Below are 13,043 nucleotides of genomic sequence, written 5' to 3'. Positions count from 1 at the left end.
GGAGTGGTTTCTTTGCATGGAGGGTGGTTGAACTGTGGAATGCATTGCCTTATAGAGTAGTGAGAGCGAGAATGGTCAATGAGTTTAAGGAGTGGTATGATAGACTGTGTTTCCTGGGAGGGACCTCCCACATTGAGTCTTGATAGACTTGTGTTTGTTTCCTAGGAAGGACCTACCACAATGAGTCTTTTGACTTCTTGGAGGCCTAAATAATAATAATAATAATAATGATAATAATTTTTAACATTTAAATATAAGCACAAAAGGTATTATTAGCAACATGGTAATTGGACAAGGGGGAAAGGGTGTAAGATAGAGATAGCAGGATAGTTTCCATGATAGATTCTCCAAGGCAGCAAGAATGATTTTATGTGGGGATGGCAGTTTGGAAGATAAGATGTGTAACATGTTGCTTAGCAGAGCAGAATCTGGAAATAATAATAATAATAATAATGGGAATACTGATACAATGAACAAAAAAAACTTTATGAATTTGTATATAAAAAAAGAAATGTTTTTCTATATACAAATGCCAAGAATATCAGAAATTTGGTAAGCAACAATGGATGCAAAGTATACGCTTCATAGGAAAACTTTAGAGGAGTTGAGAGATCTGGGAGTAATGGTGGACAAGAACCTGAATTTCAGACGCCACATTGCACAAGTTGTGAAGATGTCATATTGGATAATGTCAATGATGCAAGAGGACCCTGACATGCAGAAATAGAGAGATTATGATATCATTGTATAAGGCCTTGATCAGGCCTCTTATTGTGTACAGATTTGGTTGTCAAGTTTTCATGGTAAAGAGGATTTGTTTGAAGGGTTCCAGAGAAGATTCACAAAGGAGGCCAGTGGTCTTTGGAATGTGGAGAACGAGGACAGATTGAGAGAATGCAAGTTGCAAAGGCTCTTGAATAAGAAGAAGAGAGTGGGGGGGGGTAGGATGTGATTGAGACATGTTTACATGGCAGAGATTTTTCATACAATGGGAGGGGGGGGGGGTTAGAACAAGAGACCATCACTGGAACCTGCTCCTCTACTCCTCTGTGAGCAGAAAAGTGAGGAGTAGGTTCTTTGCATGGAGAGTGGTTGGTGACTGGAATGCATTACCTGAGTGTGTTGTGAATGTAGACACATTGAATCAGTTTAAGACATGGTTGGATTAGCAATGTGTGCAATAGTATGTACCTCGCACTATGAGTCTCCGACTCCATGAAGGTCAGATGTTAATATAATAATATTCCAAAGGTCATAAGGCTGAATAATGTAGATGAAAATGGATGAATGCGTGGCTTAAGTGATTCTGTAAGGTCAGATGTTAATAATAATATATCCTATATATATAAAATGATAAGCCTGAGTTTCAAAACGTTTTGAAACGTTTTGAAACTCAGGGGGCTACCCTGAGTGTCGAGTCATCAGAATTCAAGGAGAGCCAGCCTACTCAACACTCAGGGGCTACTCTAGGTGCCAGGGAGGTGGAACTCCCTTTCGAGTCATCAGAATTCAAGGGGATGCCAGGGGGCGAACCCCCCTTTAGTGTCTTCAAAATTCGAGTCATCAGAATTCAAGGAGAACCGGCCTACCAGTCCAGAACATGGGAGGGTTGGGTGTCGGGGGGAATAGCTCCCCACCCCCCAGTAATAATAATAATAATGTATGGAGATTCCGTTACCACTTGATTTATCCTCCTGACCTTGGGTATGTCAGGAGGATAAATCAAGTCTGATATGCAGTCTGATACTGCTCCTCTCAAATAATCTCTGACCACTTCTCTTGTGCTACTGACATTCTTTCCTTATAGCTTCTCAAGCCATGGTACTGCTTCAAACTACCTCCTGAGTCTGTCATAATTTATAGTTTCTAGTTCAGCATAATGGTAACAAAGACTGATATACTACGCAGAAGCTACAATGGACAAAGAACTCTCCAAAATCTCATCATCAGCTGCAAATGACATGAAATTGTATATCCAATTCATGGCATGGACATTCTTTGGAGCTCATGGTTACTCAGAATATAGTTCCCTTTGCATAGGTCATAACCAACCACATTCTTGGCAATTATAAGGAAAAAAGAGCAATACAGGACTCATGCACAATCTTTCACTTTGAGAAAATTATTCTAGACTATAAGAATGACTCAACCTTTTGTTTACTAATTACATTCCATCAAACAAAACTTCAGAGTAAGATGTCTCAAGCTACTACTCTGATTCTGTTAGCTCTGCTATATCTGATTAATTTCTATTTCTCCCGATTCCCAGTCTCAACATTCATGCCCAGGATTGACTTCATTTTTCACAACTTTTTCCATGACTTCTTTCTCAGCATGCTATCCAAGCTGTATATTTTAATCTCTCACTTAGGTTGCTATGATTTTGTACTGTAAGTCAATACTGAAATACTTTTTCATATTTTATTTCTATAAACATACATTTCATTTTACGTTTCTGAAAATTATTAACACATACTGTAGCATTATTTCAAGATGATATTTTTATAGATGGTATAAGAATTTCGTATTTTTTAATTTTTTTTTGTATGATGTATATAACATCATAGGAATCTAAATCTTTTCTGTTATTATTATTATTATTATTATTACCTGACACCTCCAGGGAGTCCAAAGACTCATTGAGGGAGGGCACCTACGCTACAACTCTCGGTCTCCACCAACTACAGCGAACTGCTTCATCTACACCAACGCCATCTACCTCGAACCACCACTAGTATTTTCAGAGACAATCACAAACATCCATGCCCACGGCGGGATTCAAACCCACAGACTTTTTCTTTCCAATTTGCATAGGTATTATTTTAATTATTAAAATGAAAAGAAGTGTCTCTTTTAAAGTTCTCAGTGTTTTTATATTACTTCATTAAATCATGCAGTAATTATTGAAATTCATTATATTCTAGATCCAGAAAAAGAAAGATGTGTGCTCAATTTTACATTGCGTGATTCTCCTGAGGATACAGTTAATGTGAGTTGTTGGGGGGAAGGTCCTGCAATAAAGGCTCGGTCTGATATTTTCCAAATTGGAGATGTGGGTAAGTGGTTCCTCTTGTTTTGCATGTATTAATAAATAAATCAAAAATGTAAATATTCTAATATCTTTCATCCTTTTAGTTCTAATGTTTTTTGAAATTTGTAGGCAGCTGGTCTGAGATTGATTATGTTCTAACAGTGTGTTAAATAAGAAATAATACTTCAGGTCTTTAATTTAAAGAAATAATATCTTCTAATCCTAATTCTAACTAAAATAGTTTTAATCCCATATCTTTGTCAAAGACTGACTAACTTTGGTTGGTTGCAGCCAATCAATTCAGAAACACTGATTGGCATATAATTTGCTGCTTCAGGGGTGCTTAAGGGTCAAAGCTGTATAACTGAGAGGAGACCTCTACATCGCCTTTAAAGGAATGCGGAGAACCGACCAGGGCTTCTGACCTAATGCCCAATCCTCACCTTCTCGTGGTGCACCCTGTTGGGTATCTACTTTGATACTGAACGAACGAGGATGGGCTGGCAATTTGGGATTTAGCCGACCAAATTGTATTCTTATTGGTTAAACCAAAATAAAAAATGATGGTACAACATGACAAAATTTCATGCCAGCTGGGGCGTCGCCCGGTTAAACAAGGCCCCTGTTGTTTTCGCCAGGGAACCAGGATGAACAGCGAAAAGTCAGCTACTGGAACAAATCTGAAAACAAACCCCAACTCAACATCACCAGAGTCAAAGATCGGTACTATCAACGTAAGAAGCCTGAATGGCAAAGAAATGGAGCTAGCTGAGGAATTAGATAAGTACCAGATCGACATAATAGGGGTGACTGAAACAAAAAAGACCAAAACTGGTGAGATCTTTCTGAGCAATAAATACAAAATGTTATATTCAGGCAATGACAATCAAGGAAAAGAAGGAGTAGCCATAGTATTCAACACAAAATACGAGGCTAATCTTCTTGAATGGCAGTCAGTGTCAAGTCCAGTCATTGTCCAGTTCCCCATTCTCATATTTGAGAATGGGGAACTGCACAATGAGACTTATTTGTGCCTATTGTCCCACAGAAGGTTCTACTAAGGTAGAAGTGGAAGAATTTTTTGAGGCTTTAGAAAAAGCAACTGACACAATGAAAAAGGAAAAGTTGGTCCTTGTTGGGGATCTAAATAGCAGAGTAGGAAATGATTGTGAGACATACAAAAATATTTTGGGAAAATTTGGAGAAAAGAGCAAAGCTAATAATAATGGCAAATATCTGTTGGATTTCTGCTCAGGACATGGACCGGTTATTACTAACACCATGTTCCAACATAAAAATGTGCACAAATTCACATGGAGAGAAGAGGCTAGGAATAAGAAAAGTCTCATTGACTATGTTATTGTTGATAGTGATGTTTTCTCCCTGGTGCAGGACACCAGAGTGTACAGAGGATTTGAAATTGGAAGTGATCACTATTTAGTCTTGAGCAGGATAAAATTGAATTTCATATTGAAAAGAATAACATGTAAGAAAGTTTTAAAGCGAATAAAAGTTGAGCAGCTCTCAGATGTGAACTGTAGACTAAAATACAGAAATATTATTGAAAAGAAAATGAAAGAGTTGGAGAACAGGAATCAAACCTTGGAGATTCAGTGGCAAACTCTGAAGGAAACATTGATTGATTCTGCCAGAGAGGCATGTGGTGAGGTTGTGTGCAAGGATAAAAAAATCAGAACTCCCTGGTGGACACAGGAAGTTAAAGAGGCAGTGAAGGAAAAGAAGAAAGCATATCAAAAGTTCCTAGCAAATAAGTCAGCTTTTACTCTTACAGAATACAGAGACAAATGTAAGAAAGCTAAACAGTGTGTAAAACTAGCTAAACAAAAGTCATGGGAGGACTTTGGCAAGAATATAGAAAATAAATATCAAGAAGGTGGCAAAATATTCTGGAGGTTGTTGAAGAAGCTTAGGAATGGAGGAAAGAGTGCTGTAAAAGGAGTTAGAGATGATAAAAGTGACATTATTATTATTATTATTAAACAAGACCTCATGGAGTCAAAGACTCTTCTAGGAGGTCCTTTTGGCGATGTGTCCCCTAAATTTTAGATCCTTATCCACTATCACTCCCAGATCTCTTATTTCCTCTACTTCCAACAATATATTCTCACCAAGCATAAATTCTGCATCCCATCTTTGTTTTCCAAATTTTAAAACCATACATTTTGCAACATTGAACTCACATCCCCATTTGCTTGCCCAATCACTCAATTTATTCAAGTCTTCTTGCAAGGCCACAACATCTTCACTACTCTTTATGGTTCGTCCCAACTTTCCATCATCTGCAAACAACTGAATATCTAGATCCAAATTTTCGCCAATATCATTAATATACAAGTTAAATGGTAATGGCCCTAAAACAGATCCCTGAGGCACTCCACTAGTGACTTTCCTTTTCCTGGATATTGAACCCCCATACACAACTTGTTGATACCTATCAGATAGCCAGTCTCGAATCCAATGCACTAATCTAATGTCCAACCCCATCTGCTCTAGTTTGACTGTCAACTTATCATGAGGTACTCTATCAAAAGCTTTTGCAAAATCCAAGTATATTACTGTGTATCCTTCTCCTCTGTCCAAGGAAGCAGTCACTTTATTGTAATAAGTAAGTAGATTACTGAAACATGACCTCCCTTTAGCAAATCCATGCTGTCCATCAAAGATTATATCATTGTTGTCAACTCAACTCTGGATCCTAGTTTTCACAAGCTTCTCCAACAACTTAACCACAACACCTGACACACAGATAGGCCTATAGTTTGATGCTTGAGTTCGATCACCTCCTTTATGAAGTGGCACAATCTTGCCCTCCTTCCACTCTTTAGGGACTTGACCAAGTGCAAGACTCGTATTAAAAAAATATGTCAAGGCAGGTGTCAACTCTCTGGCACATTCCTTCAGAATACGCGGTGATATATTATCAAGTCCCACAGCCTTATTTACATCTAGTTTACTCAACTCCCCAAACACCTCTTGCTCACTTACAGTCAGTCTCTCCTCCCCATCATCAACTGCTCTTAATCTCTCCATGATGTCACATTCACAAGATTGAAAGATCTTTATGAACTGCTCATTAAGTATCTCCACCACACATTCTGCAACAGCTGTCTTTATACCATTTCCTCCAATCAATGTCATCCTTCCATAATCATTCTTTCTTTGCTGGCTACATATCGAAAGAACTCCCTAGGATTCTTTCTAGCTTCATTAGCTAACTGCTGTTCATACCTCTCTTTAGCTACTCTCACCAACCAAGTCACTCTCCTTGCCTGGTCTTTGTAGAACTCATGAAATTGGTTACTTCCGCTTCTCTTATGCTGCCTCCACAATGCCCTTTTTCTCTGTATTGCATGCTTAATCTCTTTATTCATCCATCTCACACCTAACTTATTTAACCTTCATTTTCTCTGTATTGCATGCTTAATCTCTTTATTCATCCATCTCATACCTAACTTATTTAACCTTCTCACCCGTGGTATACATTTAGACATTGCATCCACTAAATATTTTTTGAAAATCCCCCAAGCTGCATTGATCTCTTTTCCAGCTAACTCCTCATTCCATGCTACACCTGCAAGCTGTCTGCTGAGCTCTTCATAATCACCCCCCTTGTAGTTCCACATATACCCTTTTTTCACAGGGGTCCTTGCACTGCTAGCAACCACCTAAGTAATCACCTCATGGTCACTTTCACCAATTGGTGGATGATTTGATACCTCATTGATAATTACATCCTCCGATGAGATGACCAAATCCAAGATCCTTAATCCTCTTGTGCCCTCTGTTACATACTGTCTGAGGTAGTTATCCCTCAAAAACTCAAGAAACTCATTTTCTTTACTTCCAGTTGCTATCTCTTCATTCCAGTCTATATTGCCATAATTAAAATCACCCTTTTCTTATTTGCTTGGCTTATTTGACTATACATTTCACTATGACCACCATCCACATTACCAGGTCTATAACAACATCCCTCCAAGTATTTGATTCTATTCACCTCTATCTCACACCATACTGCCTCAAAACCACTGGCCCCATTTCCCTCTTGCATCTCTACCTTGTATGGACATAACTCTTTCTCTATCATCAATAGCACTCCCCCTCCCTTTTTACCCCTTCTATCCTCACGAAACACATCATACCTTTCCATCTCTATTCCTGTCAGGATGTCATCCTCATCTAACCATGTCTCTACTTATTCTGACAATCTCTGGGTGCACAGACGCAATTAGTGCAACCATTTCATCCGCCTTGTTTCTTATACTTCTAGCTTTGGTATACAAACACAACAACTCATTTCTGGATTTACAGCTAGTTCCACTGATACCACTCACTCGATGTGATCTCTCCATGCTGGACTGGAGCCATTTCCCTTTCTGCTTCTTCATTTTAGAACCCTTTGCAATTCCATCAGTTTCCTTTTGATACCTGATCATCCCATTACTTTCCTGCCTACACATTCTCTCACCTCCTCTTGGAGCATCCACCTTTCTTACGCTGTGTATCCCTGTCCACCCTGAGCCTCGCCATTTCCCTGCTCCTCTTGCACACCCATTCTCTCATTTTCTATACTCATACCACTCACTTCCACATTCATTTCCACTCCTTCAATCTCTCCTGTCTTACTCTCCTGCTCTTTCACATTACTCCCCTCTCGATCTGATTCATTCTCTCTATTCACTTCTCTACCTTCCAGCAGCAGTCTCTCCAAGCGACTCACACCATAACCACTCAAATGCAGTCCATCACTCCCATACAGTTCACTTCGTCCCTGAAACTCATTTCACACATTAACAAACTGCACTCCCATCTCCTCACACATTGCAGCCAGCAAATCATTCATTATCCTTGCTCTCCGCCTCATTTCACCACAATCATACCTAGGCAACACACTGACCACCCTTCCTGTCACACTATTCTCCTTTATCTTTCCAAGCAGTCTCCTGACATTCATTTTGACATGCTCTTTGTTCTCTCTCAAATCATTCGTACCAATTAATACAATTAACTCTTTTGCTCGTTCCCGCCTCATATTCAATGCCTCAATCACTCTACTCATTTTACTGCCTGGAAAACATACCTTGTGCATTTTATCCTCTAGCACACCTTTAATAATGGAGTCGCCATACAACGCCACTCGCTCATCTTTTGTTAACTCTTTCATGCCATCATGATTTATTTTAATAGTTTTGACCTGAATTCTCTTAATTTCATTCCGCATCCATTTCATTTCTTGCTTCATCCAATCCAATTCACCTTCTGAACCTCACGACACATTCAATCTATCATTAAATCTTTCTAACTTTCTAACTCTCAACCCCCTCTTCTCACTTTCCCTCTCATTCATCCTTCTTTGTTTCCATACTTTCGGTCCAACATACGTCCAACTTTCACTATCATTCTTCTCACTTTCACTCTCACATATCTTTCTTTGTTTCCGTACTTTCGGACTAACACGCGTCCAACTTTCGCTATCATTTTTCTCACTTTTACTGTCATTCTTCTTTCTTTGGTTCAGTACTTTCGTTCCAACATGCGTCCAACTTTCACCATCAGTCATTCTTTTTTCGCTATCATTCATTCTTTCGATTTTTTTTACTTGCGATTTCTGCACCACGCCATTTCTACTTTCATTCGTTCTCTCAATTTCGTTTCTTTCCGCCTCACTTTCGTCCCTTTTAACATCCGTTACAGTTGTCAAATCGCTCTTTTTCTTTTTTCCTGATTTTTTAACATTTTTTCGCCTGTCTTCCTCGCCATCCTGCTCTTTCAAACGTGCACTCGTGACACAATCGGTACTAGCACTTTCTGTCATCAACTTCATATTCGCATTCATCAATTCCTCGTTCAGGTCACATTTTGCACACACCCTTCTTCCATCCGCACTAAACATCCACAAATCATTTATGTAGTCGAAGGAATACATATAACAAACCTCACACTTAACGAACCGACTGAAATCCAAATTAAAATCATGGAATGACAATGCCGCCGCCATTTATTTTTTTTTTCTCTGCAGGTTACTAGGTCTAATATTAACGTTTTCGTATTTAGTTTAAGCATGAAAAAAAACCGCACACTAATAATATCGGTAGCGTACAATGTTTACAGCCGCTCTTACTTAAACAATTACGCATATATACTTAATTATTCCTAGTAAAACTTATCTGAATCAGGAGCTCTTCAAAACACGTTCGTAGTGCTTGACCCACTAGCGCCCCCGACATGAAAACAGGAGAAAAAGATATCCTTGAAGTATGGAGTAATTACTTTGAAAAGCTGCTAAATGAAACAAGCAGTGATGACAGCACAGTGATAAAAACACTGACCAGGCATTCAGTCAGGAATACATATCCATACTTGAAGTAGAAAAAGCCATCAAAGGCTAGAAATGTGGAAAGGCAGCAGGAGTAGATGATATTCGACCAGAAATGCTGAAGTATGGTGGTATAAAAGTCTTACAGTGGCTGCACTGCATAGTTCAGAAAGCCTGGACAGAGGGACGAATTCCCAATGATTGGAGTAGAGCTCTCATAGTACCCATATATAAAAAGGGAAATAAAACTGAATGTGAGAATTACAGAGGTATTTCCCTACTGAGTGTTCCTGGCAAGATCTATGCAAGTATACTTGAGAAATGGTTGAGAAGAATTGTGGAAGAAAAGCTTGGTGAAGAACAAGCTGGAGTCAGGCCAAATAGAGGATGTCAGGATCAGATCTTCACTTTACGACAAAAATAGTCGAGAAAGCATGGGAATATAACAAAGATCTGCATTTAAGTTTTGTCGATTTGGAAAAGGCATATGACAAGGTGCCAAGAGAGAAGCTATTCAATACACTGCAGTTATATAGTGTCAATGGGGCATTATTTCAAGCAATACTTAGTCTTTATTTGAGTTGTAAGTCAGCAGTTAGAATTGAAGGAAGTGCAGGAAGATGGTTTAATGTTAAATCTGGTGTGATACAAGGATGTACATTATCCCCTCTGTTATTCATTATCTATATGGATCACATTATGAAGGAATGTGGTATTAAACCTGATATCAAAATTGGAGATGTTAATGTCAGCTCTTTGCTTTATGCGGATGATGTTATACTTCTAAATAAATCCGCTACAAGTCTGCAAGATTCTTTCTCTGACTAAATTGAATAACTCTTGTAATAGATATGGTATGAAGGTCAGCAATAAAAAGACAAAGACAATGAAAATAGGCAGAATCATTGAAAATGTCAACTGTGTTGTGAATGGAGAACCTGTGGAACAAGTAAAACATTTCAGCTACTTAAGCACGATTTTTACTGAAGATGGTAAATTATGAAGATGGTCAATTGAATAAATTCATATGGAATAAGAAAGAAATTAGTTGGAACACTAAATTAGCTGTATACAAGACAGTGTTCAAACCAGTTTTAACATATGGATCTGAGAGCTGGGTCAGAAGTAAAACACTTGACCAAAGACTGGAGGCCGCAGATATGAGAGTCCTGAGAAAGATTAGAGGCATTAACAGATGGCATCAATGGCAATATCATATTAAAAATGAGAATATTAGGAAAGAACTTGGCATTGTCAGCATCCAGGAATGCGTTAGCAGAGCTAATCTCAGGTGGTGTGGTCACTTAAATAGAATGGGAGAGGAAAGATTAGCAAAACAAGTGTTATCTGCCAGGTTGGCAGGAAAATGACCCAGAGGAAGAAGAAGATATAGGTGGATTGATACAGTACAAAGTGCTTTAGACGATAGAAATATAAGATCTGATAATGTTGGAGTCTTGACAAGTAACAGACTGATTTGGAGGAAAATTGTAGATAGGAAGTTAGTAATGATGTAATTTTTTTCATGTAGTACTGTCATATCATGTACACCCCTTGAGGATACATGGCAGGAATTTGATGATGATGATGTCTCGGAGCCTCCTTTATACATTGCAACTATTTTGTCATCTTTCCATATCCATATACCATCTTACAACTGAGTCTTAAATTGCTTGATCAAAGGAGGGGTCAGTTCCCTTTCACAATTTCTTAACACATACGCTGATATGCTGTCTAATCCCATGGCTGTGTTCTGCAATATTGTAAACACCTCCAATTCATCTTCCTCTATTTTCACATCAGGCACTACTATGTACGTAAGATTCTATATTATTATTCATGCCCCCATGGAGTCAAAAGACTCATCGTGGGAGGTTCTTCCTAAGCAACACTAAATCTATCAAGACTCATCGTAGGAGGTCCCTCCTAGGAAACAAAGGCTATCATACTACTCCTTAAACTCATTGACCGTTCTCACTCTCACCACTCTATCAGGCAATGCATTCCATGGTTCAACCATCCTCCATACAAAGAAACTACTTCTCACCCTCTTGCTCACAGTTAACTTTTGTAACTTCCGGGGATGGCCTACTTGTCATCACTTCTTCCCGCTGTTCAACCAAGTGAAAGAACTCCCCAATGTCAACCTTGTGACTAACTCTCAACAGTTTAAAAGTCTCATTCATATTAGCTCTCCTTCTATCCACCAAACTCTGCAGTCCACATTCCCTCAGCCGATCCTCGTAACTAACATTGTACAGTCATGAAACCATCTTTGTTATCTGCCTTTGTACTCTTTTCACAGTTAATTTATCCCCTTCAAATCATGGGAACCAAATCTGAGAACAATAGTCTAAGTGTGGCCTGATCAGAGTCTTATACAACGGAATGATAACTCTTTTATCTCTGCAGGTCAGTGTCCTTCTCATTATTGCAGCAATCCTCTGTGATACCATCATCACCTTTGCAATATGTCCTCTAAATTTCAGGTTTCTCTCAGTCATCTATTCCAGATCTCTTGTCTCCCCTACTTCCTCAGGTATAGTTCCTTGAATAGAGTATGCAACATCCCATCGATGTGTCGCAAACCTCAAGACCTTACATTTTGCTGCATTAAAACGAAATCCCCATTCATTTGCCCATCTATCTGGCTTATTCAAATCCTCTTGCAGGGCTACGACATCTGTACTATTACTAATAACCCTTCCCAACTTCACATCAACTGCAAACAACTGAACATTCCCTTGCAATCCACAGACAATGTCATTGATATAAAGGTTAAACAATATAGGTCCCGGTACTGAGCCCTGTGGGACCCCACTCGTACCCTTTGCCTGCGTGAAACTGCCCCACCATACACAACTCTTTGATACCTATCGGACAGCCAATGCTAAATCCAGTTGACCAACCTGACATCGAGTTCCATGTGCTGCAACTTAAATATCAGCTTATCATGTGGCACCTTGTCAAATGCCTTCACTAAGTCCAAGAAAATGGCAGTATATGCCTTTCCCTCATCTACTGCTCTTGTAACTTTATTATAAAAGTCTAGCATATTACTAAAACAAGAGCTTCCCTTCACAAATCCATATTGACGCTCACAGATAACATTACCCTCATCTGCCCAATGTTGTATACGGTCTCTCACTAATTTCTCCAAGATCTTAACAACTACTGATGACACACAAACTGGCCTATAATTAGATGCTTCCAATGTGCTATTGTCCTTATGCAATGGCACTATCTTATCTTCCTTCTATTCCCTGCGCACCTTTCCCATAACCAGACGTTCATTGAAAAGCCAGGTCAAAGGAGCTGTCAGTTCTTTAGCGCATTCTCTCAAAACTTGTGGTGAAATACCATCCAGTCCCACAGGTTTACTGACATCCAAAGTACTCAGTATTTGGAACACACTCTCCACTCTCCTCCTGCACATCTAAAACCTCGAACCTGCCCTATGCCTCTAGTATTAAAATTTACTCCTCCAGGATGAAATACTCCAATAAAGTGTTCATTGAACAATTCCACTATGTCCTCTGCATCAGTTACTATATTCCAATTTTTATCCCACAATGTCATTCTTCCATAGTCATTTCTCCTTCTACTGGCCACATAGCTAAAAAATTCCCTAGGATTTTCTTTGGATCCTAGGGCCAATATTATTATAGTAGAAAT

General features: G+C 39.0%; 1 protein-coding gene across 1 annotated transcript in view; it reads left to right on the top strand.

The window, feature by feature from the left end:
* The window catches only part of hdm (meiosis specific with OB domains hold'em), a 297,283-nt gene that overhangs the window by 79,543 nt on the left and 204,697 nt on the right, over window positions 1-13,043 (top strand). The window contains exon 3 of the mRNA XM_090415441.1: window positions 2,925-3,056. Coding sequence (XP_090271567.1) covers window positions 2,925-3,056 — 132 coding nt within the window. The remainder of the gene's footprint in view (window positions 1-2,924; window positions 3,057-13,043) is intronic.

This window comes from Typopeltis vanoorti, chromosome 3 (assembly GCF_054136105.1).
Source record: "Typopeltis vanoorti isolate ZY-2024b chromosome 3, IOZ_Tvanoo_1.0, whole genome shotgun sequence".
NCBI lineage: Eukaryota > Metazoa > Arthropoda > Arachnida > Uropygi > Thelyphonidae > Typopeltis > Typopeltis vanoorti.
Note: the sequence above shows the minus strand (reverse complement) of the source record. Positions and strands in the feature narration are given on the sequence as shown.